General features: G+C 39.3%; 2 protein-coding genes across 2 annotated transcripts in view; one reads left to right on the forward strand and one right to left on the reverse strand.

Moving 5' to 3' along the window:
• The window catches only part of Serpine2 (serpin family E member 2), a 60,352-nt gene extending 50,708 nt beyond the window's left edge, over positions 1 to 9,644 (forward strand). The window contains exons 5-9 of the mRNA XM_076865828.1: positions 2,198 to 2,396; positions 4,454 to 4,554; positions 5,561 to 5,647; positions 7,904 to 7,987; positions 8,904 to 9,644. Of these exons, the coding sequence (XP_076721943.1) occupies positions 2,198 to 2,396; positions 4,454 to 4,554; positions 5,561 to 5,647; positions 7,904 to 7,987; positions 8,904 to 8,941 (509 nt within the window). The 3' untranslated portion in view covers positions 8,942 to 9,644. The remainder of the gene's footprint in view (positions 1 to 2,197; positions 2,397 to 4,453; positions 4,555 to 5,560; positions 5,648 to 7,903; positions 7,988 to 8,903) is intronic.
• A 5,427-nt stretch (positions 9,645 to 15,071) lies between these two features.
• On the reverse strand, positions 15,072 to 26,813 carry Mrpl44 (mitochondrial ribosomal protein L44). The gene is made up of 4 exons (XM_076866221.1): positions 26,577 to 26,813; positions 24,040 to 24,508; positions 22,149 to 22,327; positions 15,072 to 18,361 (listed from the first exon to the last, which is right to left on the reverse strand). The coding sequence occupies exons 1-4, from the start codon at positions 26,750 to 26,752 to the stop codon at positions 18,190 to 18,192; spliced, it is 996 nt and encodes a 331-aa protein (XP_076722336.1). The 5' UTR covers positions 26,753 to 26,813; the 3' UTR covers positions 15,072 to 18,189.
• Positions 26,814 to 27,150: the final 337 nt, after the last annotated feature.

The raw sequence follows: 27,150 nt of genomic DNA on the forward strand, positions 1-27,150 counted from the left end.
TTTAATCCTCATGCACTTTGGGAGGCACAGACTGTAGCATCCTGACATCTCCATTCTGTACACAAGGAGGCAGTTCTGATAACGGCACCAAGACCAGAGTTCTTAAAAGCTTGATGTGCCTAATAAAACACTTCAGAAATCCACCATAAATCTGGAAACACTAGTGTCCCATTCATGTAGTTAAGTTTGTGTAACTCTTTTCAATACATGACTGATTTAAATATTCAATTGAATTCTCTGGCGTGCTCTATGGAAAACTTTCTCTGAGGGTTGGTTAGTAGCCTTCCTGGGCCTCTTGCCATGAGCTGGGTGGCGAGCTGGCACCCTCTGTGATTATGGTTTTTTTTTTTTTTTTATTGTACACATGTATTTAATGCAGTTTTAGCACAGAATGCTAAGAGCACTTTTCATATTTTTGTGGAGAGGCTTGAAACACACAGACTTTCTATTGATATTCATACCCATAGCACATTCAATTCTGACTCCTAAATGGATGCATTACAATTGGTTTAGAATTTAAAGGCTTAATGGCAAAAATCAGAGGAGGAAAAAATAGCATGTAAGTTTATTTTACATAACTGGCTAAAAAATAAATTAGATAATAAATACAATTTAATACGGTCTCATATGTCCTGAAGGAGGTGGTACCTGATTTAGAGAGTAATCACTATGTCTAAATAAATAATTGCCTGTTTGGAACTTCTGCAGCTCCAAGATCACAGAATGGCGTGGCTCTTTTCCATCATGCTCAGTTTTGCTGCTTAGTAGTCATCTTAGCCTTTTGTTGTTATTATTGCTATAACAAACTACCTAAGACTGGGTAATTGATGAAGAATAGAGGTTTGTTTGGCTTGATGTTCTGCAAGCTGGAAAGTCCAGCAGCATGGTGCTGGCATCTGTCAGAATCTGGTGAGGGCCTTCTTGCTGCATCATAACATGGCGACGGGCATCACAGGGTGAGACAAGCAAGCATGCTAGCTCAGGTCACTTTTCCTTTTCTTATGAAGCCCTTATACCAGTATGGGGACCCCACTCACTAGCTCATCAAGTCCCAATTACCTCCCTAAGGCCCCTCCTCCTAATACCATATACATACGTATTTGCAAATTAAGTTTCTAACATGTGACTTTCAGGGGAAACAGTGAAACCATATCACTTGCTAAATATTTTTAAATGTTTTACTTAGAATCAAGAGGTCCTAGGGTCAAATTAGGACCTACGATGTGGAATATCAATGTGTCTATAGAGCAGCTTGCAGATAGCGTATGCTCTAGACAACCTTTTGAGAAATGCTGGTTTAAATCATTCTTGAAATTTTCTTAGGAGGTGTAAGTACCCTAAAATATCTAAAAACCCTGGTAGTTCCTGGAGAGGTGCATAGTGAGAAGGGAGTCATGGTAGCGAAATAAGGCAGACTGTTAAACTTCTCTCATTGTGACCTCCTCCAGTAAAATAGGGCCGGCTGTGCCCACCTCCTGGAGGCTGCAGGCTCTGTGTCTGTCCAAGTGGTCGGTGTGGGCCAGGCAGAGTGGGCCCTAAATGATAGAAGCTGTTTCTCCTCTCTCTTCTTTTCATACACACATAAACATTTACCCAAAGTAAGGAGCATAGATAATATAATTGTACGTATATGGGATTCCTGCTAAATGAATAGATTTTAGCTGTTATTGTCACAAAAATTCATAATACGTCCTCTCTCTTAAAAAAAAAAAAGCAAATGTGAGATGCTATGTTCATTTGTCTCACTATTGTAATTATTTTGCCCTCCATATGTATCCCATAACATCATGTTGTATACTTTAATTATACACAATGCAATTTATGTTTAAAAAAACTAAATGAAAAAAAAGGATTCTAAGGTAGACAGATCCATTCTTTTATTCATGTCAAGGTCAACTTCTTGTAAAGCACTGTGTTCTGAGTGCCTAATGATCTAGTTAAAGTCTACTCAACAGAATTGAAGTAAGGTCAGTGGTGCCCAAAGGCGTTCTGTCTAGACTGAAGAAAGGATTCTGCACCAGGGAAGGAAGAAATCACTGACCTTATCTTTGTCCTTCTGAGGAAGCTACTTCTGTTAAAGGGAGGTTCTCCAGGGGAATTGCTATCTTCCCTCCAGGGCTCCCCTGGTGACCAGCGATCACTCATGCCCCTGCAGAAGTCTTTGAAGATACACTGAACCTGCCTCTGATTTCTTTAGGGTCTACAAGCACCCCTGGTGACTTATGGTACAACTTCATAGAACTGCCCTACCACGGGGAAAGCATCAGCATGCTGATTGCCCTGCCAACCGAGAGTTCCACCCCACTGTCGGCCATCATCCCCCACATCAGCACCAAGACCGTAAACAGCTGGATGAGCATGATGGTGCCCAAGAGGGTCCAGGTGGTCCTGCCCAAGTAAGTGGCCCTTCCCTAAAGGAAAACCTGGGGTTGTCCCATCAGTACCTATTACGTCAGATACCAGACAGCATGAGGCTAAAATATGGCACATCGTGGAGCCGGTTTCATTTTGCAGAAATTGCATGGTGGGAATACAAGGCTGAGCTTTTCTGAAAGCTTTCTTTCAATTTTGGTAGGATAAAGATAATAAGAAAGGAGAGATGGCAGCCTTGGTCTCCAAACCTCCTCCCCAGGAGCAAAAGTTCTTCATGACTTTGTAACAACTTTTCATGTTTCATTTGGTTGGAAAAAATTGAGAAACATATGCATATTATCATAATATAGATGAAAATACATTGACATTTAACCTATTAAGCCCCATCATCCCAGGTATGAGACATCTATTAAAACTTAGAGCAATAAATAATACCATTTATGCAACTTTTGTAGTAAATATGTTTTTAGGGTTCTATTCTTTTGGGAAGAGTAATAGGCTAATTATTAGAGCATTGGGAAAATGTAGGTATGAAAATACAAAGGCTATATGAAGGCTCTCGATTATGATTTACAGCTGTCTTAATGCACCTGTGTCAACTTTGTTGAAATAGTCACAAAATTAAAGACTTAGAACTTAATCAGTTAAGAGAGTTTCATGGATTTTGATAAGGAGCATCATTATAGTTGTTTTTTAAGTTTTAGCTAGAAGTTACTAATGACCACAGCCCACACATTAGCTGGTAAATAAAATGTTTTAGAATCTACACAGGCAGAATTCTTATATTAGCATTAAGGCAATTTTTCTCTTATACCTTAAAATAAAATATATATGGGATTTGAGCTGTTGTGATTTGAGGGGAAAAGTGATCCCAAATTCTATATGAATCCTAATTTCTGACAGTTCAGACAATGCCTTGTCCATACCTGTGAAGGAGGGGGTGAATGTCTGTCCTTCCCATGAGTTTTTCAACATTACCATTCTCCTACTGTCCAGATTGTCTGACTACCCATCCTTGGTGGTAGTACAGAGTAGCAGCTTTTGATTCTTCTGTTACCAGCTAAGTAATAGGAGTAATAAATTTACAATAGTTATTAGAATTCCTCCCCCAATTTTTTGTTGTTGTTTTACTTTTGCAAAGTAAGCCTTCAAGTAGGCAGAGCTTGATAAGTGAATCCAATGGTGGCATCGTGAGCCTTAGAGCTGCCTTCATGCCCATCTGTGTTGGGAATCTGCTCACTTTCCCTTGCTGCTCTTTCAGGGTGAGATCAAGTGTGGGAAAGCATTCCTAGTGATGGGTTTAATAGCTGGCATTCACATGTGCACGGTTCCCAAGCCAGACTGGCCACAAGTATCCAAGAAACTCACACCCAAACACAGTACGATGCCACCTACTCCTAATGCTCACTCCTGTTTCCACAGTGAGATGTTCTCAGAATCCCAGCATGCTTTATCGGGAACCTGTCTCCTCTCTTGATCATCTCTAGTGAGTAAGGAAGGTGGTACCTACAGCGCCAGGGTGTGGCTCTTTAGTTGGATGTGGGGAAGAACTATAGATAATCTAGAATACCCGAGACTTGTCATCACGCTGAACCCTTGCCTTGGTTTAAGAGAAAGGGCTTCCTGAGCGTCAGCAGGGAGCCTGCTGCACCTGAGGGCGAGTCACCCACACTTGCTGTTCGTGTGTCCTGCTTACTTGTCAGCTGAGTGAAAGAGGAGCTAAATTTCAATATTTACCTGGTATTTAAATTTAGAATGAAAAGTTAAGATGCAGTTCAGACTGGTGTTTAGACCCTACTTTAAAAGACTCCATAGCCAGGAACAGTGACACATACCTGTAATCCCAGCAACTTGGGAGGCTGAGGTAGGAGGATCACAAGTTTGAGGCCAACCTGGGCAACTTAGGGGGACTCTGTCTCAAAATAAAACAGTCTGGGCTGTAGTTCAGTGGGAGAGACCCTCGGTTCAATCCCCAGTACCACAGTCAATAGAATCTGGTTTATAAATGTGCACCAATTCCATCATTTTGTGTCATTTAAAGCCTTGTGATTTCCCCCTCCTATTTTCTGCTTTCATTTAGGTTCACAGCTATGGCACAAACAGATTTGAAGGAACCACTGAAAGTTCTTGGCATTACTGACATGTTTGATCCATCAAAGTCAAATTTTGCAAAAATAACAAGTACGTACAATTTAGAATTTACTCTTAAATTGAATAAAATGTTACAGACTGGGTTTAATTTATTCAGGGAGAAGCAGTCTAGAATTAGAAATGTGTTGCCTTAAAACTGTTTTGATATCACCAAATCACGCTATTTACCTTCATCACTTAAATGGATACGTGTCATTTCTCCCCTCATTTCACATGTGCACGGCAAGTTCCAGTCTCTAAACAGCTGAGAAGCACTTTGTGCATTGCCTCTATTACCCAAAAATATGGCTTCTGATTAGATATTAATTAGGTATTTTAGCCTTTTATTGCCCATTAATCTTTAATAACATAAATTCAAATGGGTCTTGACTTTGCCACAGCAGCTAAGCCATGCTCGGTTCATTTGCCAGTCTGTGTAACTTTTTCTAGAGCTTGAATGGTTCGTTCTCTGCTTTTAAAATTTAGAATGTAGCAACCCTTCCAAAGAAAAGCCTTGGCTGAAACATTATCCGTATGCCAGGTTAGGTATTTTTCCCCTTGACTGGTGAGAAATCAGTTTGTCACCAGCCCCAGTTGCAGGCTTCTGAGCACTGCATACCTGTTCTGGAGACTGTGGAACTCCCCTGGTGAAGCATTTTGGGCCTCAGTTTCCCCATCTGTAAATACCACCTGAAATTCTTTCTGGGTCTGACATGCTGATAAAATATTGTCTTTATTCTTACTAGGCTTCCTTTTTAAAGCCCTGTTGTTTTCATTTTTTTAATAAAATTCTTTGTGATTGGAGTTGAATTGACTAGAGGCTCTAAAACACTTGGGGGCTGGGCCTCTCTTCAAAGTGCATTGTTCCCTCAGCAGAGATTGAAATTCAGGACAAGTCACAGCCACTTACAGTCCCTCAGTCTCTGGCACTGCCTGAGGTCACTGCTGACAGTTTTTAAGAACTGGAATTTGCCATGACTTTGAGGTTACTTTTCCAATGAAATAGATGGCCTGCATACCAAACAGTTGCTGATTCCATTTTATTTTCTGGAAACAGGGTCAGAAAAACTTTACGTCTCCCACATCTTACAAAAAGCAAAAATTGAAGTCAGTGAAGATGGAACCAAAGCTTCGGCAACCACAAGTGAGTGCTGGGTGCCCCGAGAGGGCCAGTCCCAGGAGGGAAGCAGAGGCCCAGCACAGTCCTCACCTCAGCAGTCTCCTAGGCAGCCAGCTGTCCAGCTGGGCCTCGGGGGGCGACCTGCAGAGACAGGAATCTGGATGGACAGACCAGTGTTTCACTGAAGTGCGAGGCATCCCTCTAGGATGGGCGTCATCAAGCTCTGTGAAGAGCCAGAGAGGACATATTATGCATTCCGCTCTGTGAGCCACACGGTCCCCATCACAACTCCGGAGCCTGCCAGTGTAGCATGAAGGCAGCCGTAGACGATGCAAGTGAATGGTCATGACCATGTCCCCACAGCTTCTTGTAGGATTTGGCCCTGTAGACTTGGCCTGAGGACAGTCTCAGGAGGATAAAGCACAGTCTGGCTTCTTATTGGCTGAGAAGATCAGTCTTCAGATTGAGACATAAATAACAGCAAGTACATGTAGGAAAATATACTGTACGCTTCCCCCAGGACAGTCAGAGAGCATCTGTTGAAGGGCATCAGGATTGCTGTGCAGCTTTCTTGATAAGTAGAGCACCCTCATCTGCTCTGCTCAGTGGCTTACGTAATGCAGAAAAAGACTGAACAGTCTTGACCCTCCACCCCTGCAGTTGTCCATATGAGACTGGATAAAGAAATCTGGCCAAAACCTGTGAGCTCATAAAGTGAGCTACACTTGATGCTGGCTGAATATTTCTGGTAGTATTTCTGGTACCATTTATACTCACAATAGAGTATAAATTGCCTTTCTCAAACACTTTTTTTTTATTACTTTAAAATAGCATTTCAAATGAAGACCTTGAATAAGAGGCTTGAGATTTTTAAGATGATCTTTTGTCTTTTCTAGGTGGTTGTGATATCTAAATTTCACCAAAATTATTACCAATTTTGCCAACTAGTGTAACTTTTGGGACCAGTTATGCAATTTGCGGGACCCTGGGGAAAATGAAAATATGGAGCCCCTTTTTCAAACTGTCTTAAGAATTTCAAGACTGCAACAGCAGGGTATTAAGCCAACCAAGGGGCCCTGTGTCACCTCCCAGATCCTGCTGTCCCAGGCATCTCAGGCTACCCTAACAAATGCCTCAAGCCAGGGGCTTATATTACAGAAATCTATTTTCTCACAGCTCTGGAGGGTGGAAGTCCAGGAGCAAGGTGTTAGCAGGTTGGGCTTCTCCCAGAGCCTCTCTCCTTGGCCTATGGATGGTGCCTCGTCACCATGCTCACCTGGTCTTCTCTGTATGCACACAAACATGGCCTGCTCGCCTTTCTAGAAAGGATACTATTCTTGCTGAATTAGGGCCTGACCCTTATGATCTCTGCTTGTCCTTAATTATCTCCTTTAAGACCCTATCTCCAAATACAGTCATGGGGTGAGGGGGGTTGGGGCTTCCATGTGTGAATTTGAAGAGGACACAATTCAGTCCATAACAACTGCTAACTATTAATTTTCATAACCATGGGTGGAATGGTTTGCCCCAGAATAGCTAGAGGTGTCCTTTATAACATTAAGGCAAAGCCATCAGTGCTTTCCAGGAGTCCAAGGAAGGGGACTGAGTCATTGCAGCAGGCATGGGGTGGTTCTGCCTCAACCAGCCCTCCCCGTGGCCTTGTCACGGGCTTGCGACGTGAGAGCCACCATTGGTGAGCATGGCAGAGTAAGCAGGTCTGAGAGCCGTGAGCCTGAAGTCAGATGTTCACCCGAGGAGTTGAGCAGCAGTGTGAGGTAGGAGGTCTAGATGGGTGGCCTGTATTCCTGAGGCGAGGAAACCTAAATGAGGGGCCAACAGACAAAACTGTTGAGAGTCGAGCTGGGCCTGCATGTACAGAAGAGAGGTAACTAGGTTAAAAAGGCCCAGGGGGCGCCAGCAGCATGGCAGGTGGTATGAATAAAAAGTAACTAATAGTAGCAGTGAATGGTGTTCATGTAGTGGCCGTCAGTGTCCTAAGAGCTGTTGTGTTTTATGTCATTTAATTTTCATAAACTCCATGAGGAGTAAGGATGGTTTATTAGAGAAGAAGATGCTTTTATAGAACAAATGAGACAGTAAATGTAAAGGGCCTGACCCAGGGTAGACATTCAATAAATAGTGACTGTTGAGGCTGTGACAACACGGCCAGCCTGTGGGGTAGGAGATAAGTGTGTCTTCAGACCCCAGTGTCTGAGGGTCCATTGAGCCCTCTGCCTTGTGGCCTCCTGCTGATAATACATTTCCTTTTTCTTCCCATAGCTGCTATCCTGATTGCAAGGTCATCGCCTCCCTGGTTCATAGTAGACAGACCTTTCCTGTTTTTCATCCGACATAATCCTACAGGTAAATGAGCCTCCTCTTCCATTGTTCTCTGTTAGAATTCAGCCATAGCTGTGTCCAGCGGTATTGCCCTTCGTCTCTTTCTCCTGTGTCACAACCACGAATACTTGGAATAATAGAACCACCTACATTAACGAGGTAGGAAAGTCAAGGCCATGGTTGCAGAGTTGACAGAGTTCTTAAAATACCCACAGGATTTTAGGTTTGGGTGCAGTGATTATTGTGGTGATGTGTAACCTACAAAGAGGCTCCACATCCCATTGGGACATTTTTGACATCTAGTGATTTTTTTCTATATTTTTATAAATGCATTAGTTAAATTTTTGCCAGAACCTTTGTGTTTTCAATCTTTAAGCCTTCCCTGCTGTTATGACCTGGGAATCGTTCATCCAGTAGCTCTTAGCCCCACAAGTCATGGGTTCAAACCTGACTCTGGCCTTTAGCGTTTTGCATAGCTCCATTATGAAGTATGAGATCATCTTTGGGGAGAGTAGAGAGCAGGCACTAATACATTTTACTGTTATTTTAATAACAAAGTATTTCCTTTTCCCTCTGCATCTTCAACATCACGATTAGCATGCTGCAGAGCTGAGCAGTCAGGTTCAGGAGCCCGTAGCCATGTGTGTCTACTAACCTTAACTCTAAAGAACCTAAATTAATATAATTAAAAACTCAACTTCTTGGTCACACTGGTGACACTTGCAGCACTCAATCACCATGCATGACTAGTGGCCGCCACATTGGACAGCAAAGGTGTAGGCCATCTCTCTCTTCACACAGTTTTGTTAACAGCGCAGTAGCAGTCGAGCAATAGACTAGGTGTTACTCCTTCCCTTCCCTCAAAGTCACACTTTCCATCCTACTTTAAGGATTGTTCTTTTAAATAAGACTCATCCATTGTTTCTTTTCAATTCCCTAGGTGCTATCTTATTCATGGGACAGATAAACAAACCCTGAAGAATAATGCAAAAGAAACCAGGCAAGCAAAGACTACTTTGCTATGAAGAAAAGACTCCTTTCCTACGTCGTCATAGTTCTGTTAAATATTTTTGTACATTGCTTTCTTTTTCAAAACTAGTTATTAGCCACAGACTCCATGATGCAAGCAAGCATTTCTGTTTTGGGAGGTGTTGTGGAGATGAAAGGGCAGGATGGCTACAACACTGTACTGAGGAATGAATAGAAAGGCTTCGGAACGTCTGGAAGATTCTTTAAACTACTGATTGGTTATCTAGGCTAACAACCCTCTTGAGTATTTGCTGTCTGTCTGGTTTAAGGTTTTTTGTTTTGTTTTGTTTATGTGTGACTTTTCAGGAGAAATTTAATCAGTGTGACAAAAGAAAAAAAAAGAAGATTTTATGGTAGCTTTTACTTTTTTATGGAAAAAATATTATTTGCCTCTTTAATTCTTTTTAGCCCACCTCCATCCAAAGTCTTGATAGCAAGCATTATTTTGGGGGTGGAATTAGCAGAATCTCTAGCCTTCTGTGTGTTTTTGTTGTCGTTGCTGTTATTGTTTTATATAATGCATGTATTCACTAAAGTTTAAAAACTAATGTCTTGCTCAGCAAGGTTTGCTGTCATGCAGTGTGCCTGTCCCCAAGGTCTGTACTCTTGAGATTTGCATTTTTGTATTTTGTACAAAGTAGAAATAAAGTGTTATGGGTAGTTATAAAAAATTGACATTTCTTTGCTATTTGAAAATACGGCAAAATAAACCACATTTAAAAACACACATCAACTTCTTCTAAGCCTTTGCATTAGGCAGACGACAGGAGATTCAGAGCCCCTGGACATTTTTTCTTTTTCTTCTAAACCTGAGAAGAAGCACTGTTCTTGCTTGGGCACTAGATCGCTAGAATCACTTTTGGATAATCCCAGTTCTGAGCTTAACCATGCAGTGTGCTCAGGCTCTGGCCGAGCATCCTCAGCAAAGGCAGGGATTTTGTAGAGTGTGGAAAGAGACGGCTGGGGACTAATATCTTTTGGAAATCTGAGGCAGCAATGAGTGTTTTGTTTTGGGTAATAAGCTGCAATGTGTGTTTTTTGAAATGATAATTTTTGTTTGTTTTTTTGGAGATGATTTTTCCAAGTTTAACTCAAACGTCAAGATTGTTACCATTTGTGAGGGCATTTTTATGAATTTCCTAAAGATTTGTGTAGTCATATCTCAATCAAAATGGCTTGAAACGTTTCTTATCAAAACTTACAAATATTATTCTATTTCTCTTCTTAGAGGGTGAGTTCCACTTGTTATTGTAGCTAAACATTAAAACATCACATTCAGTACTCCCCCCTCTTTGCCCTTTGTAATTCTTATTGGTAAAGTAGACTGAATGTTGCTGTCTGCACCTATTGAAGTATGTATACTTCAGCAAACCAGACGTTTTATTTCTCCTTATTGAGAAACAAAAGCCAAAAAGCTATCTTGGATGGTTCCTTCAAGCCACATATATTCTAGCAAACATGCAAACTGTGACTAATGCCTTTTAGAGCCAGACTTACTAGATTTTCCAGTGTCTCCCATTCCGTAATACTATTTTGAATTGTTTAGAATAGTAATAGTGTTAGCAGTAGAATAACTACATACTCCATTCCCTCATTCATTACTTATTCAAATGCTATATTGTACAGGGTTCTTCAAAGAAACTGAACCAATAAGGGTAGGTACATGAGGGATTTATTATGGAAATTGGAGAGTCCTGTGATCTACCGTCTGTTAGCTAGAGAACCAAGAAAGCCGGGGGTATAGTGCAGTCCAAGTCTGCAGACAGGAGAACCAGAGAAGCCATGGTGAAATTCTGAAGACCCAAGAACCTGGGGTGCTGATGTGTAGTGACAGAAGATCTCCTAGCTCCAAAGAGAGTGAATTTGCCTTTCCTCTGCCTTTTTTTCCTTTTTATTGGTGCATATTAATTATACACAATGGTGGGTTTGATTATGATATATTCATATACAAAAGCACATAATTTGATCAATTTTATCACCTTCAACTGGTTGAATGATACCCATCCACATTGAGTGAGGGAAGGTCTTCCTCAGAACACTGATTCAAATGCCAATCTCTTCTGGAAACACCCTCACAGACACACCTAGAAATAACACTACCAGCTATTTGAGAGTTCATCCTTTACTCCAGTCAAATTGACATCTGAAATTAAATATCACAAGAGCCTACCAGGTAGGTACCAAGTACTAGAAGGTGCAGAGATCAATACGTCCTTTCCGTATGTAATTTAGTATTGGGAGTGAGAGAGAATCCTAGCACAGCAAGTATCTCACTGTTTCAAGTGTTTGGAGTAGGACCAACTGGATGTGAGTCCAAGGAAGAATGTGGTTGCACAGCCAAAGATCCCTGGGCCCCTGACTCCCAACAGTGCTCATTCCAGAAAGGACCAGAGAATTGGCCTTTCTTACATAAGTCAGGGCAACCCTGGTATGTGATATAGATGGGCTGCTTTCCATCTATAATATACTAGTCACATTATACTTTGAATTATGTGGTCCTATTTCTGAGTACCTCTTTCCTTATTAGTAAAGTTTCAAACATGAATGATGTATGGAACTTGGAAAAATAATAATCAAGGTTCCTAGACTGTCTATCCTTCCATTTTCGCTTGGCCATCCCTACTTACTCATCTTTTTCTTTCTAATCAACACCCAGATTCTGAGCCTTGGTTTGCTTTTGGAAATTGTTTATAATCTGTGGACTAAGGGGAAAATTTCTCTCAATTTTTTTTATATATTTAACTTTTACTTTTTGATATACTTCAGTAGAGACCACAGGACTTGTCTCACTTTGGAAATATCACATTTCTGAAAACTCCTTTCCTTAACTAGAATAAATTTGAGATACGGAGACTGCCACAAAAATCACAGGCCTGTGATAGATGATTTTTTTTCTTTTGTGCTGTGGACATGTTTGAGAAAATAATTCATATCATATAGATCAGATGCCACACCAAGTTTGAGCAGGAGACAGGCTGCAATTTTCCTAAAATAACAAAATGGCGGACCTATAGAAAACACAGAGTCAATCACCATGGAAGTCACTCTTCTGACACTTAACAAGATGAGTACTTGTAATTCTGCCTGAGACACAATGGAAAAGGAGAGCAAGCACTGACCCGAATACCTTGGAAGCTCTGTGTCTTAGTGGCCTTTTAAATCTTTGTACTAAATTTGGAGATAATGACAGATGACCTGGAAAAAATCCCAATCATAAGGAACGCTACAAAAAAGAACAAGGGAGAGTCCTTTGCACACTTTACTCTATTTTTCTGAAAATGAAAAACTGACAAATAAGACATGTGACATGAGGTTTTGAAGCAATTCACTCTGAGCCAGCAGAGTTGTAAATGCCCCCTTCTTAGTGCTGGTCAGTGGGGACAGCTGGGAGTTGCGAGGCCTGGGGAAGCTGGTGGGTGATAACTGAGTCCTCAGCCTCCTATAACTATTGACTGGAATGCTGTGTCCTCTACCAACCAAGAGTCCACTGAGAGGCCAAAGAGTAAAAATCACCACTGGCTTTAAAGCCCCATTTCTTTCGAGATTCTTGAACTTCACATTTTAGTGCCTTTCTCAAATCTGGAAGAAAAGGAGATAGAAATGTAATTTCACTGAGAAATTTTCTAAATGAGAAATCACTATCATACCATATGTATTGTTGGTTAGTGTTCACAAATTAAATTATTGAATATTAAGTAGCATAATGGAAATGAACTTTTTGTTAGTGCTCCCAGCTTCTCCTTCTGAAATTTATAACCCCATTTATATAAGGGTAAGTGAAGCATGGAAGGTCTTTGTGTCTGACCTTCCTAGTCATATTCTAGGGCCAAGAACTAAGTCCTAGTGGCAGACTGTTGGGAGCCCCATGAACATCCAGTGAGTTAATCTGCTAGTTTTCATTATTTTGTCTGAGATCTATGTTAAGGGTCTGCCGGCCCTGACTGGCATTGCTGGTTGTTATTATTTAGATGTGGTGTACTCCAAAAGCTCATGAATAAGAAAATACAAGGTGGATCAGAAGAGAAATGATTGGGTTATAAGTCTTAACTCAATCTGTGAATTAAACCCCTGATAGGGATTAATTGAGTAATAACTGAAGTGGTAGGGTGTGGCTGGAAGAGGTGGGCATTGGGGCGTGGCTTTGGGGTATATATTTTGTATCTGGAGAGTGGAGTCTCTCTCTCAGCTTCCTGATCACCAAGTGAGCTGCTTCCTTCTGCCACAGCCTTCCGCCAGGTTCAGTGTCACCTCCTCACCTCAAGCCCCAAGGAATGGAGCCAGCCTTCTACGGACTAAGATCTCTGAAACTGTGAGCCCTCAAATAATTGTTTGTTCTGTTGGGTGGGTCTTTTAATCGCAGCAGTGAAAAAACTGACTAGAACATGGCTTAAAGGTCCTGACATCCATATGTAAAGGAAGCATCATGAGTGAGTCTGACAAATCTTCTCTGACTTAGAAATGCCCTTCTCTAGCTCGCAGTGGCTTCATGACTCATTTCTTCTGAAGAAGGAGGATTAGATTAGGATAAATCAGTAGTTCATTTTGAAACTTAATTTACACCAGCTCTGGTAAAAAGATATTCTATGAATAATCAAATAAGAATTTAATGGAAGAGAATAAGTTAATATCTGTTTCTTAATTGTTTTTCTCCTAGAAAAAATTTCTTAACCCATTAGTCTTTTGTTCTGAGTGAGTACTATCAGGCAGTCAGATGAATGAACAAGAACAGGTGTTTATTAGTAGGAATCACAGACACTACTAGTTCCACGGTTTTTCCAGCACATATCCTTGTGATTATAGTGTAATTGCATGCATTTCCTCCTGGAAAAATCAGTTTTAATTTGCAAGGTAGGATTTAATCAAGCAGTTACTCTAGGTCGTCTACAGAGAAAAACATGAATTTCAAGTGCTCTGATGCACAACTGAAGTTAAGAGCCACAGCTCTAGGTCTTAGAGGACAATGGCTGAGGGTCCTTTTGAGTTCTGGAGAGATGATACAGGGATCAACTGAGGGAAATAAAAAAGCTTAAGAATACAGACCTTGGGCATCATTCCGACAGCTATCCAACCTCATGTGGGCATTCCTCATGTGGGGAACGTTATGAGAGGGCCTTTTGGTGGCAAGAATGTCTGTATACATCTGGTTTTAAGAAGTGTCAAGATGGACTCTAGGATCCCCTAGTAGTGCACTTACTCTTCATAAAAAGAAAATAGGGAGAAAGGAATAGCAATATGGGGCCAAAAAAAAATTTAAAAAGTCTTAAATTAAAAATGTTATCTTTAGCAGCCCTGCAATTTCCCCTTTTCCCAGAATACCTTGGAAGAAAGAGTCCAAACATCCATATCTTGGCATCAGAAATGAATGTTCACGTAGTGAATACCTAACTTACAGCCTCCTGAGGAGAGGAGGAAGGTGGGCTAACTCCCATAGGCATATTCATATAGAGGAGTAGAGTTCTAGGGGCCTGAAAAAGTTATGGTGCACTGTACTCCTGTGCCATATGCAGATGTATGCTATCTTGTTTTAGTATTTCCCCCAACAAGGCGCCAATTCATCCTGAACTCTGCTGTTGGATTAGAGCACCACCTTGTGGCCAAAATCAATATAACTCCAAACACAAAGAGCAGCCCCAATTTGTTCCATTCATAGAATATTCCAAATTCACCTTCTCATGGCCACATAAAATAATCAGAGAATAATATTCCCCATTCTATATAGCATAAATAAAATATTATATAAATTAAGAAGAACAGGCTTTATGTAATTGAGTCAATGGATAATAAACTTTAAATTTTGACTAAGGGATCTTTTTGGGTAAATTTATTCTTCGGGCTAAACATACTAAAAAATAGGAAAAGGTGGAAAGGAGGTCTCATTTCAAAGTAGATCAACTAATATCTTTCTCTGGCGCCAACCCAACTTCAAGCATCAATACTTTTATATCACAACAACTTTCTTATGGCTTTGATTGCCTTTACAACACAGATCAAATACCAGTATTCAAAATGATCATTGATGCACTTAGACACCAATTCCACATGAAGACACCCTTGCACCCATTCCCCTATTACCCACACATCAAACTTTTGCACTGTTTATTCTCATAAGACAGAGTTATCCAGAGATTGGTTCCAAGTTTCCAGCTATTTCACATGGAACTGCAACAGTATGTTAATTTTTCTACATTCCAACCCATTACATATATGTGAGTGATTTAAAAATGTACAATTCAGTCAGGTGCAGTTGCTCATGCCTGTAATCACAGTGGCCTGAGACACTGAGACAGGAGGAATGCAAGTTCAGAGTGAGCCTCAGCAACTTAGTGAGACCCATCTTAAAATAAAAAATAAAAAGGGATGGGAATGTGGCTCAGTGGTTAAGTGCCCCTGGCTTCAATCCATGGAAGGATTGCAAGGTAGGGGGGAAGGAAGTGGGGGAGGGAGGGAGGAAGGGAGGAAAGAAGGATGGAGGGAGGGAGAAAGGGAGGAAGGAAGAACAATTGAAGTTTAAAGATTTTGGTTAGTAATATGTTAAATCACAATTATTTTTTTTAATTAAGGGATATGGATCTCTTTACTTGCAAAATACTTTTATGAACTAAAGCTAGATTTGTTCCACATGGAAATCTAGAAAAATCAGGATTTCCTTAAAAACCTAAGGTAAGGAAAGTTCCCTTCCAACATTGTAGGCAAACTGCCCTGAGCTGAAGAAATTTGGGATTATATTTTCTGCACTTACTAGTAGAGGGGAAAGGGATTTCTGAGTTTGCAAATAAAAAAATTCTCTAAAAACTTCAAAAAACCCACCTAAAAAACTCCTTAGAGTAGTATTCTAGCTAGGATCTGGCCCTTCACATACTCTGGATGAGGAAGCTGTGGAAGATGCCGGCTTACAGTCTCTTGCTTTTCAGAAACTTTCATTATTATGTCTTTCCCCACAGTGTCAATTAGAGACCTATCAAGTTACATTTACTTGTTTGGGATGACAAACATAAGTGATGCTTATACTATTGGGTTTGGTCCTTTCTCCTTGTGTTCAATTATTGGAGTTGAAGTTAACACTCAAAAAAAAAAAAGGTGAATCTCTATTTAAACCAATCGATCCAGCCAACTAGATACTCCTCCAATTTTCCCCGGATAGAAACAGTCCCTTAACTACCTGTGATAGCTGTAAATCCTCTTAAACATGACTCAAGTTCTACTTTTCGAGCCAGTCTCAGGAAGGGAATTTGTTTCTCAGCTGGGTTGAGCTGTGCCTGGGCTGTGGGCAGGACCACTCAGTCAGCTGCCCCCACGGTCACGCTCTGGAGTGGAAAGACTTCCTTACTGCCAACATAAACCCAGAGCTGAAAACAGAGCATCGCCCACCTCGGCATCGCTTGCTTGAGAAGCACTTCTTTGCAGCTTCAAGAACACAGACGATTTGGTCCTGGACTGGGTCCTTGGTCTTACTTCCACAGGGCAGACCTGTGGAGGCCTTTCTGAACCAGTGCCTGGGGACGTGCTTCTGCAGTAGCGCCAAGGAAGTCATGCTCATCTGCAAGCTGTTGGGTGTGGGCTGGATTTTTTCCTAGGCTGCTTCAGATGGATCCTCCTGCCCTTTTTCTTTCTGGCTATTTCAGCAGGCAGACTTTCATGGCTTCTTTGCTTTGGGGCTTGAAATTGGTTTGGGCCAATTTCAGGGTTTTAATTCTCCCAGTCCCTCTCCTTGCCCATCATTGTGATTTGTTTGCCTCTTTAGAAGTCGACAAATCCTGTCAGGTGGCTCAGCCCTTGCCTTTGCAGGCCTGAGCCAACTGCTTTATGTGCCATCCCGAGAGCACTGGATTATGTTTCTGGGTTCCCTGGAACAGTCCTGTGCTACATGCCGGCCTTCCTCTTTCCTGCCAGGACCCTGACTGCTACAAGTCAGGAAGCCTAACAACCCCCCTGACCATGAGCTCCTTAGATCTGCTTCAGCCCTCCAGTCTGCAGCCTGTTTAGACTGAAAAGAAAACAGTCAACCAACATGCCAGAAAAGGAGTTTTAAAGGTCCTTCATCTTCCTCTATAGAAAGAGTTCATGGCAAAAGAACACTTAGTTTTAACATTTTTACGGTTCTCAATTCCAGTCCTGCTTTTCTTGTTAAACTGTGAGAGTGATTACCAGCAGCCTAATCTAAAAATTATTACTATTGCTAAAATGGTAAAAAGAAATCAAAGGGAATTTGCAGTTGGAGGATTACTGAACTGAATACAAAAGATTAAAGAACCAGAAAGACACTCTACTGAATTAACTGTGTTCTAATACTTAGGACAGTGCTTGGTATATAGTAACTATTGTTACAATTATGGAATATTAAATTGAACCCGTCAATTTATTTTATATTTTATTTTCCCATTAGCAACATTGTAAGCTGCTTGAGTTTCATTTTCTTAGAAAAGGCAACTTCTTAAAAGTATAAAATTTATCTGCCATTTACTTGCTTTATAGAAACTGAGTCAGAAATACATTAGAGCTGGGTGCCGTGGTACACACCTATAATCCCAGCGGCTCTAGAGGCTGGACAGGAGGATCACGAGTTCAAAGCCAGCCTCAGCAACAGTGAGGCCCTAAGCAACTCAGTGAGACCTGTCTTCAAAGAAAATACAAAACAGGGCTGGGGATGTGGTTCAGTGATCGAGTGCCCCTGAGTTTAATCCCTGGTACCACATCCCCCCAATAGGAATATATTAGAAATACACAAAATTTTAAACCTAGACTCTAGAGATCATGTAAATACAAGTTAGTTATGGTCTGTAGTTTGCATTTCTGGAAATTTCAAGCTATTACTATCTTACTTAAATTTACATTAGAGAAGCAAAGTACATCAACCTCCTACACTTCTAAATATATCAAATTAAACTGTAATGTAACACTGAAAGAGTAACATTTTTATTGGTATTAGAGCGGAGTTTCCACACCAAACATATTTAAATTATAATAACTCAAAGTTAGAAGGGAATAAAATATACCTAGCTGTACAAATTATACACAACAATAAAACCAAGGACTTTAGTCAAAATTTCTTGGAAAACAGAGATTAAAATTAAAATCCCTGTGACCTGCTAGAATGCTTATATAATTTTAGGAACACAATATGAAGATCTATGTCTTTATAATCTTAATGTTTAGCTTGGAACATCTCTTGACATTTTCCCCGTGGTTTTGCCGGCTGGCTAGCTGGCAGAGCTGGTCTTCTCTGCTCTTACGTTCTCTTTGGGTTTGGAATAGTCCCAGGGCCTTCTGTTTTCTGTGAATCCATAAAGTTTTCTAAGGGCCACTCGAGCAGCTTCCTCTTCTGCAACCAGTATGGTTTCCCCAGGTCCTTCTGCAATCAACTTTTTATCACTGGAAAGAAAACACACAGTGGTCTTCAATGACAAGGTGCCTCACAGGACAGCACACAAAGCAGTCACGTCTTCTGACCCTCACTTTAATAATGTCCCCAGAAGTAACATGACAGCTTTAGATGTACCTCTTGGTGTTTAACTAGTTTTGTTGCAAGTTCATTTTATATAGGAATTAGACAAAAAGAATTTTCATTCCCAGAAAAATATAAACAACTTACTAGGCCCAGTATTTTTCAAGTCAAAAAAGCAAGGCATGCACATATAAGTATAGGCTTGATTTTTTAAGTGGGAGAAGTGGAATATACATCTTCTTGTAAAAACCTGAAATATTAAAAATATTCCTGGGAATCATTATTAGATGGTTTTTAAATAATTTTGAGTGAATTATCTGAATAAAGAAATAAGTTATTTGAAGAAAAATGGTTGAAAAACAGTCCTTTTTGAATTTGCCACCTAAACTTTATCATAGAGGATATATCAGCTCTATATTTTAAATTACAAACTTTAGATATCTAAAACTTACTTGGATTTTTAAAACATTTTATATTTATCATGCACTCTAATTTATTCCCCCAAAGCAAGTAAGCACTAGATATTGACAATTAGTGTTCTAATAAACTAATCTTCAATAAGACTCCAAAAGTGCAAGAAGTAAAATCAAGAATCAATAAATGGGACAGTATCAAACTAAAAAGTTTCTTCACTGCAAAAGAAACAAATAAGAATGTGAACAGAAAGTCTACATAAGGGGAAAAAATCTTTACCACCAGTGCCTCAAAGCATTAATCTCCAGGATATACAAAGAACTCAAAAAAACTTAACACTAAAAAAAAAAAGAAGAAAAAAACCCAATCAAGAAATGGACTAAGGAACTGAACAAGCACTTCAAAGAAGAAATTCCAATGGTCAAAAAACTGTAAGAAAAAAAAAAAAACTCTAAGGGACTGGGGTTGTGGCTCACTGGTAGAGCACTTTCCGTGCATGCACTGGGTACTAGGTTCAATCCTCAGCACCACATAAATAAAAAAAGGTATTGTGTCCATCTACAACTTATATATATATATATATATATATATATATGAAAAATGTTCAACATCTCTAGCAATTATAGAAATGTAAATCAAAACTGAGACTCCATCTCACCCTACTCAGAATACAAGTAACAATAAATACTGGCAAGAATGTGGGGGAAAAGGTGCACTTGTACATTGCTGGTGGGAATGCAAATTGGTGCAACCTCTCTGGAAAGCAGTATGGAGATTCCTTAGAAAACTTGGAATGGAACCACTTATTTGACCCATTATCCCACTCCTTGTTTCATACCCAAAGGACTAAAAATCAACATATTACAGTGACCTAGCCACTTCAATGTTTATAGTAGCTCAATTCACAATAGTCAAACTATGAAACTAACCCAGGTGCCCTACCACAGAGGAATGGAAAAAGAAAATGTGGTGTATATATACAGTGGAATATTACTTAGCCTTGAAGAATGAAATTATGGCATTTGCCAGTAAATGAATGAAACTAGAGAATACCATGCTAAGTAAAATAAGCTAGTCTCCAAAAACCAAAGGCAGAATGTTCTCCCTGATATGTGGATGTTAACCCACAATAAGGGAGGGGAAGATTAGAAATTCATTGGACTAGACAAAGGGGAATGAAGGGAATAAAGAGAAGGGAAGGAGGATAGGAATAGAATAGATAGTAAAATGAATCGCACATCTTTCATATTCTTATATGAAAATACATAACCAATGTAACTCTACATCATATCCAACCAAAATAATGGGGTCCTAATTGAAACAAATTATATCTATTCTATGTATGTATTATATGTCAAATTACACCCTACTGTCATGCATATCTAGTAAGAAAAAAATAAATAAAATAAGTTCCCCTGCTGATATTTCTATTATTATTATTACTGGTCATCTTTAAAAATTTTAAATGTTCCTATAAGGAAACAAAGAATATGCACATTAAATAACTATAATCCTGTTTTGCTATTTCTTAATTTTGTTTACCTACTTCCTGGAAATTTCCTGATCTACAATTTCACCTTATTAAAAGAAGGATCTCTCTGAAAGATTCATACATATCAATGCCATCAAATTACCTGGATTCAAAGTAAGGTGACTTGAAGTTAAGAAAGTGCAGAGCCAAATTAATGAAAAACAAATGAAGCTATATAGGTAAAATTACTACAACACAGAATAAATTTGCTAATAAAACACTTGCTACCTCAAAAAGTTAAAATGAAACAAACATTAATCATGTAAGTTAAACTTTATAATAATTATACATGTACAAATTGCATAAAGTGAGGAATAAAGAAAATCATCTAAATGAAGTTGAAACCCAGAAGCTTTATCATCATGCTTTAATCCAATGATGTCTATATCACCGATCATCTTTAAAAATTCACTATGTAAAATTCTGGAAAAAACTATGATCCAATGACAATCACTGTTAACAATATGGCAACTTGCTTCTTATATTATTTTTTAGTTGAAAAATCATTTCCCAATGTCATTAAAAATTCTTTAAAAATCACCTGCAGTAGCTATTACTATATTTGGTTGGGTATATATACTCTCACTCCCTTGTTGGATGCCAAACTTATCTGTAATATTTTATTAATTCAATAACAATTTACTGACTATCAAGTTCCAGGAACTATTCTACGTAGTATATACAGACGTGAAAACAACAAATGAATATTTTTTCCCTACAAATTTCTATCTGTGATATTTCAAAGATAACTAAAAGTAGAAATATCAAATCAAAGGGCATGAAAATTTTAAGAGATTCTTGGGACAATTTCTTACAGCAATATTATACATTTTCTTTCTCTACTAGCAGAATATGAATTGCTGATAAAGTACTGATAAAGGTTGTGTTTAAGATTTATTAATCTAATAAGCAAAAAGAATGAATCTCATTGTTTTTGCTTTATACTTCACATGAAACTGAAGATGAAACTTTTATAATATATAGTTCTATTCATCTTCTCCTTTGTGATGTCTTCCACTGCTTTTATAGTCATAAAATTCTTCATCACACAAAATTTCCAAAAATACTGACCTAAATCTTAATATAGCTCTCTTAGATATTCAATGATTATATTAAACACTTTAACTTTTTTTTTTTTTTTTTTTGGTAGTGCTGGGGATCAGGGTCTTGTGCATGACAGGCAAGCATTTCACCATGGAACTACACTTCCAGCCCCAAACACTTTAATCTTAATACTGAAATCAATGTGGGGCAGATCAATTTCTTACTAGCAACTAAAAAGCTTTCAACATTGGTTGTTTTACACATTTTCCACTTATAGGCTCAGCTGAAGCTGCTGACAGGAGTAGATTCAGGTTCAATTTATAAAAAAACAAGTCAAAATTTATTTTTACACAGAAAAATTTAGTCAAACATATATCCTATGTGATTCTATAGTAAATAGTTGGTCAATGAAAACTACCATCAGCAAAACATAGAATCCTTGCCTGCCTTAATGAATGATCAAAAGGAAGTAGCAAATAACCCATGGGGATGAGATTTTTAAAAAAATTTTAATGCTATTAAAGGTCATGGGATTGACCTTTAATAGCATTAAAGTGGCAGAGAACTTGCCTCGCATGTGTGAGGCACTGGGTTCAATCCTCAGAATCACACAAAAATAAATAAATAAAGATACTGTGTCCATCTACAACAACAACAACAAAAACTGTGAAGAGTTGTGTTTTTATAGCTTCCAATGAAATTATGAAGACTGAAATTTTACTAACCAGTATAACCCAATGAAATATAAAGGCAGAGCTGTGGTGCTTCCAGACTGCCTAGTAATTCTAGATTCAGGAGCCGAAATGTTTCTCTTCTTCAATTCTTCTACCAGCAGTCCCATAGGATTTATTACCTTCCACATATCAAATAGATCTTTTCCAGTCATCTGAGTAATTAAGAAGTCCTGCATAAAAAACAGCAGTTTATACATTTAAATTAATACAAAGAACCTAAGGACCAAAATTCTAAGTACACTTTTAACAGAAAAACTTTACTGGTTGAGCATCCCTAACCTGAAAATCCAAAATCTGAAACGCTCTAAAATCTCATCTTTTCAAGCATCATATTGGTGCTCAAAATCAAATTTTGGACCATTTCAGATTTCAAATTTTCTATTTTCAGATTAGGGAAGCTCAACTAGTAAAGTTTTGCAAATATTGCAAAATTTGAAAGAAAAAAATCCCAAATCCAAGACACTTCTCATCCCAAACATTTTGGATAAGAAATTTTCAGCCTATGTTTTTTCATTCCCATATAGGCCTATATACCCCCAACCTCCTATGCTAGGGTCTGAACTCGGGGGCCTACATAGCAGATAAGCACTCAACCACTGAGCTACACCTCCATTCCCCAAGTTTTTTTTCATATAAACTTTCATAAAAATCAACTATAATTTTTATAGCATCAATATGGTCCACTAAAATTATGCAGAAGATAGAATCTTATAATTTAGATTTAAATTCCTACCACCAAGAAAAAATGTTTAATGATGAAAAAATGTTTAATGATGAATCTAATAAATCTAATAAATTTTCTGTCAGAAAATCACGTTAAAGACACACATTCAAGGCAAAATAATTTTGTCAATAAAATTATTGTATAGAAAATTTGGAAGCATTATTTTCACAGCAATTTTACATTGCAATTAACTCATATAACAAACACTGGTAATAACACAGGATGGATGAATGTAGTCAAGAGGGAAGAAATTTTAAAAGATCTCTTAGTTCACAAAATAAAAAGTCAATTTCATTATAACAATCATTCAAGCACAAGAACTTTTATTTCAGCTTCACTAATAAAAAAAGAAATCCTACCTATCACAGGCCCTCCTTGGAGGAGGACGAAGACAGGGCTTGCCTATGAACAAAGTCTGCAATGGTGGTGAAGAGAGGTATTTTTCTCTAACAAAATCACCAAACTTGGTATCTAACTGAATAGATTTCAAAAGCAAGTGAGCAAGTTTTATGGACCTGATATTCCAATTTCTAAATCAAGAGCCTGTTTTTGTTACTTATAAGTAACCCTGTGAATTCTTTATTACTGAACAGTAAACATCTTTTCATCTAATGGCAAAGGATAAAACTTTTCCCCATTAATAAATTCTACAAAGACAGTGGGAGTCAGTTGTACCAATTACATAAGAATTTCAATTAGCTAAGGTACTGGATAGCAAAGAGATACCTTACAGGAACTCAGAAATCTTGGATCACTTTTTAGTGCAAACAGTAGCTGGTACCCAAGCATGATGTTTCCAACTACCTGAGATGCCTGCAGTGACTCCTGACCTCATTCATTTATAAATACCTACTGACTGCCATGTAAGCACAGGCATTATCCTTGGCCCTAGGATGTATATAAAGCTGAAGATGACATGATTTGCACTCCTTGGAAGTCACAATCCAGAATTATCCACTTCTGATGATGTCCTTAGTACAAGCCGACTGTAATAAGTAAGAATCAACTATATAAAAGCTTCAGATCTTTAATGGATTTTTGTTGGAAGAAAAATGTCACTTCCAAGGTGATATATTAAAGAAATGAATCAGAAAAGGAATTTTTTTTGTTCTTTCTACCTCAAGCATGTCCAAACACGTGCAATTAACAACTACCTACCCTGATGAAAAGTGCAGTCCTCTCAGGTCCGCTGCTTTGTAGCAGGGCTCCAATTACTGCAAAGAAAGTCCGCTGCAATACAGGTGGGGGGACTGGAAATTCTGCACTCAGTGTTAACTGCTCTACAGCCAAGTTTCTAGCCACGTGACACACAACTTCCTCACCAGTTAGAAAGTTAACTAGACTTCTGATGCCTTCAGTGGGCAAGTGTGGGAACTCATCTTCAAGAAACTGTGTGAGGCAAGTTTGTGAAAAAGATATTCCTTGTTCAGATAGTTCTTGATTATCTTTAAGATTCAGAAGAGCAACTTCTTTCTCGACCCCAAGATTTTGCCGTTTTGCCTCTTCACTTGCAATGTAGCAGCTATTAACAAAAGCAGTTTTGAGAAGATCTAAGGAAAAGGTTTCCTGTAATCGATGTCCAAAGGCTTGTATTTCAGCATGGTAATCCCAATTGGGCTTCTCTGAACTGAAAACATAAAGACAGTAAGAGATGGTCAAGAGAACAAGATCTTATCATTACATAAAAATTTTTCATTGCACTATAATTTTATTAGTTGTATAAAGGAAATGAAAAAAGGTTGCTTCTTTTTTAATGCCAAGCTCTAATCGTCTAAATATAAAAACTCAGATGAATGCTAGCAGTCTTTTGCTATATTCCACATATATAGTAGGATTAATTTTCCTTTTGACCTGTCACATTAAACTGGTTGTTCCACATCAGAAACTAAGCCACTGTTATAACCTTTAGGTTGCTCATTTCTGCTCTAACAATGGAACTACGCTTTCCACTTAGGTATGAGACATAATTTCATGGATTCAGACCATAAACAGCAAGTACATTATATTTATTATAAATTTACTAAATTTAAGTTTTGGAGGTATCCATGTAAATTAGTCATTAAGTAATCTGGCATCAATATTATAAATATGTTAAAGTTTATAATCATGGGCTAGGGATATAGCTCAGTAATAAGAGTGCCTGCCTAGCATACACAAACCCTGCATGCAATCTCTAGCATGAAGGGAAAAAAAAAAGTTCATAATCATTTCCAAGAATGAACTAAAACATCTTCTTCTAAAGAAAAGTGATACTCAAAACTTTTAAGTAAAAAAGGGGCAACAAATTATGAAGATCTGATTTGAAAGTATACAGGTATATAATATATGGACCAATGTAATTCACAAATTTTCTTCCTACTTTAAAAGTTTAAAATACTTAGCTTTATAATAAGCAAAGAAAAGTGAATTAGGAAGAGATTACTTTTTTTTCCTTTTATAAAAAGAACAATAATCTTTGACAAGTATATTCCTACTGTAGACGTATAAACTAGATCAATATTTTTTGAGAACAGTATTAAGTTGTTACCAAAATTTTATACCATGAATAAGTTTCCAAAGCTAAAATCACTTCAAAGACACTCTGTTTCATTGGCTATACTAGCAATAATGTGACGTTCAAATGCCAATAAATAGAGTGAAGTGCATCCATCTTTATTTTTGTCTTTGCCTTAAAACACATCAAAAACATTATTAAAGAGAAAAAAAGCAAGATGAAGGTGTTAAACCAGGACACAAAGAAAAGACCACTGACCCCAATTTTAAATCAAATTAAAGCAAGCTTGTAATTCTGGCCAGGACTGTCCCTCCTGAAAACCCTGGGCTAGAGAACAGTCCCCCAGCTCTCTAGGAACATAGTTTTAAAGCACAAAGCGTTGTAAGGGGGGGGGGGGGGTCTTGAGAACTTACAGATAACAGGATTTTGACAAGCATAATACAAAGGCAGATAGTAGGTTAAAGATCTACATGGCTTAACATTTCAATGTAGGGAATAAACTTAGATCCCAACATCAGAACTTATGAGGCCACTGAGGTTTCAGAGAGGGTTGTTATCTGGTCAGGGAAAGCCAGGCATGGGTGAGTTCAAGGCACAGGCAGGCGTTCCAAGAAAGCTTAGAAATGGTAGTAATTTATAGTAAAACAGAAATTAACTTCTTATGACTTTATGAGGAGGTGGCTCCCTTTCTTTAAGATGGAATTAGGCTGGGTTCATCAGCAGGGCCCTGTGTGAAGTGTGCGCTCATCTGGGGCGATTCTTTTTGCCAGGCTGCAACAAGATCCATGGGGGCCAGATCCTTAGGGTGAAGGTTCCCTTTTACTCTGGGCTGCGGACCTGTGGGTGCGTAGTCCGTATGTGACCTGCCCTAGCTGGCACTGCTGCGGAGCTTCCTCCCTCTTGCCCTCACAGCGAGGCTACCAGGCCTCACCAAGGCCCGGGGACAGCGTGCCCTGCAGCCATCCCCATTCCCCACACTCTTCCTAAGATCCCAAGGGGCGCTGCAAAGACCGGCGCCCAGCGCTAGACACCGCCCGGGACACACACCCCTCTCCTTAGGCCACCCAACCAGGTCTCTTCCACGTTTTCCAAATCTTTTACGCTCAAGATAGACACGCGGTCGACGCCGGGCACAAATCGTGGGGAGAAAACCCAGGTCCCGCCCGCCCCACGGCCACGCAGACGCCTCGGAGGCTCTTACCGGCGGACGGGTGGTGGTGGGCAGCGGAGCAGGCGCCACCGCTCTAACTCCTTCTGGAAGCGGAACGCGGCGCGGAAACCCTTTACTCCCCGAACCGGCAAGACGAGCGTGGGGGCGTCTCGCGCCAGGAGGCACCGAGGCCCAAGCTGGAACAGCCTCACCAGTCCAGAAGCCATTGTGCAAGGCAGAAAGCAATGGAAGCCGGAAGGAAAACAGTCGGAGCAGTGTCACAGGAACCCAGTTCCCCAAGAACTGGCGGACGGAAAGAGGCGGAAGGCGGGAACACCACCAGGGGGCGATGCGCAGCCGAAGCATTTTAGTGCGCACGCGCATGTGCTGGTTCTGCCTGTGATGGATTATTTTGCAACCAACGTGGCTTGAGAGGACTTTGGGTCCAAAGATTGCTGGGAGAAGTTACTTCACCCAGTCAGTTGCTCTCTTGTTTATTCTTTTGTAGTTAACGCAAAGCAAAAAACTTGTTTCACTTTCATTTTAAACAAAACACTTAAATTTTATCAGAAAACATTTATATTCATTTTTAGTTTTAAAGTTGCAGACCATCTATCCAGCCACC

The sequence above is a fragment of the Callospermophilus lateralis genome, chromosome 9, assembly GCF_048772815.1.
Source record: "Callospermophilus lateralis isolate mCalLat2 chromosome 9, mCalLat2.hap1, whole genome shotgun sequence".
Classification (NCBI taxonomy): Eukaryota; Metazoa; Chordata; class Mammalia; order Rodentia; family Sciuridae; genus Callospermophilus; species Callospermophilus lateralis.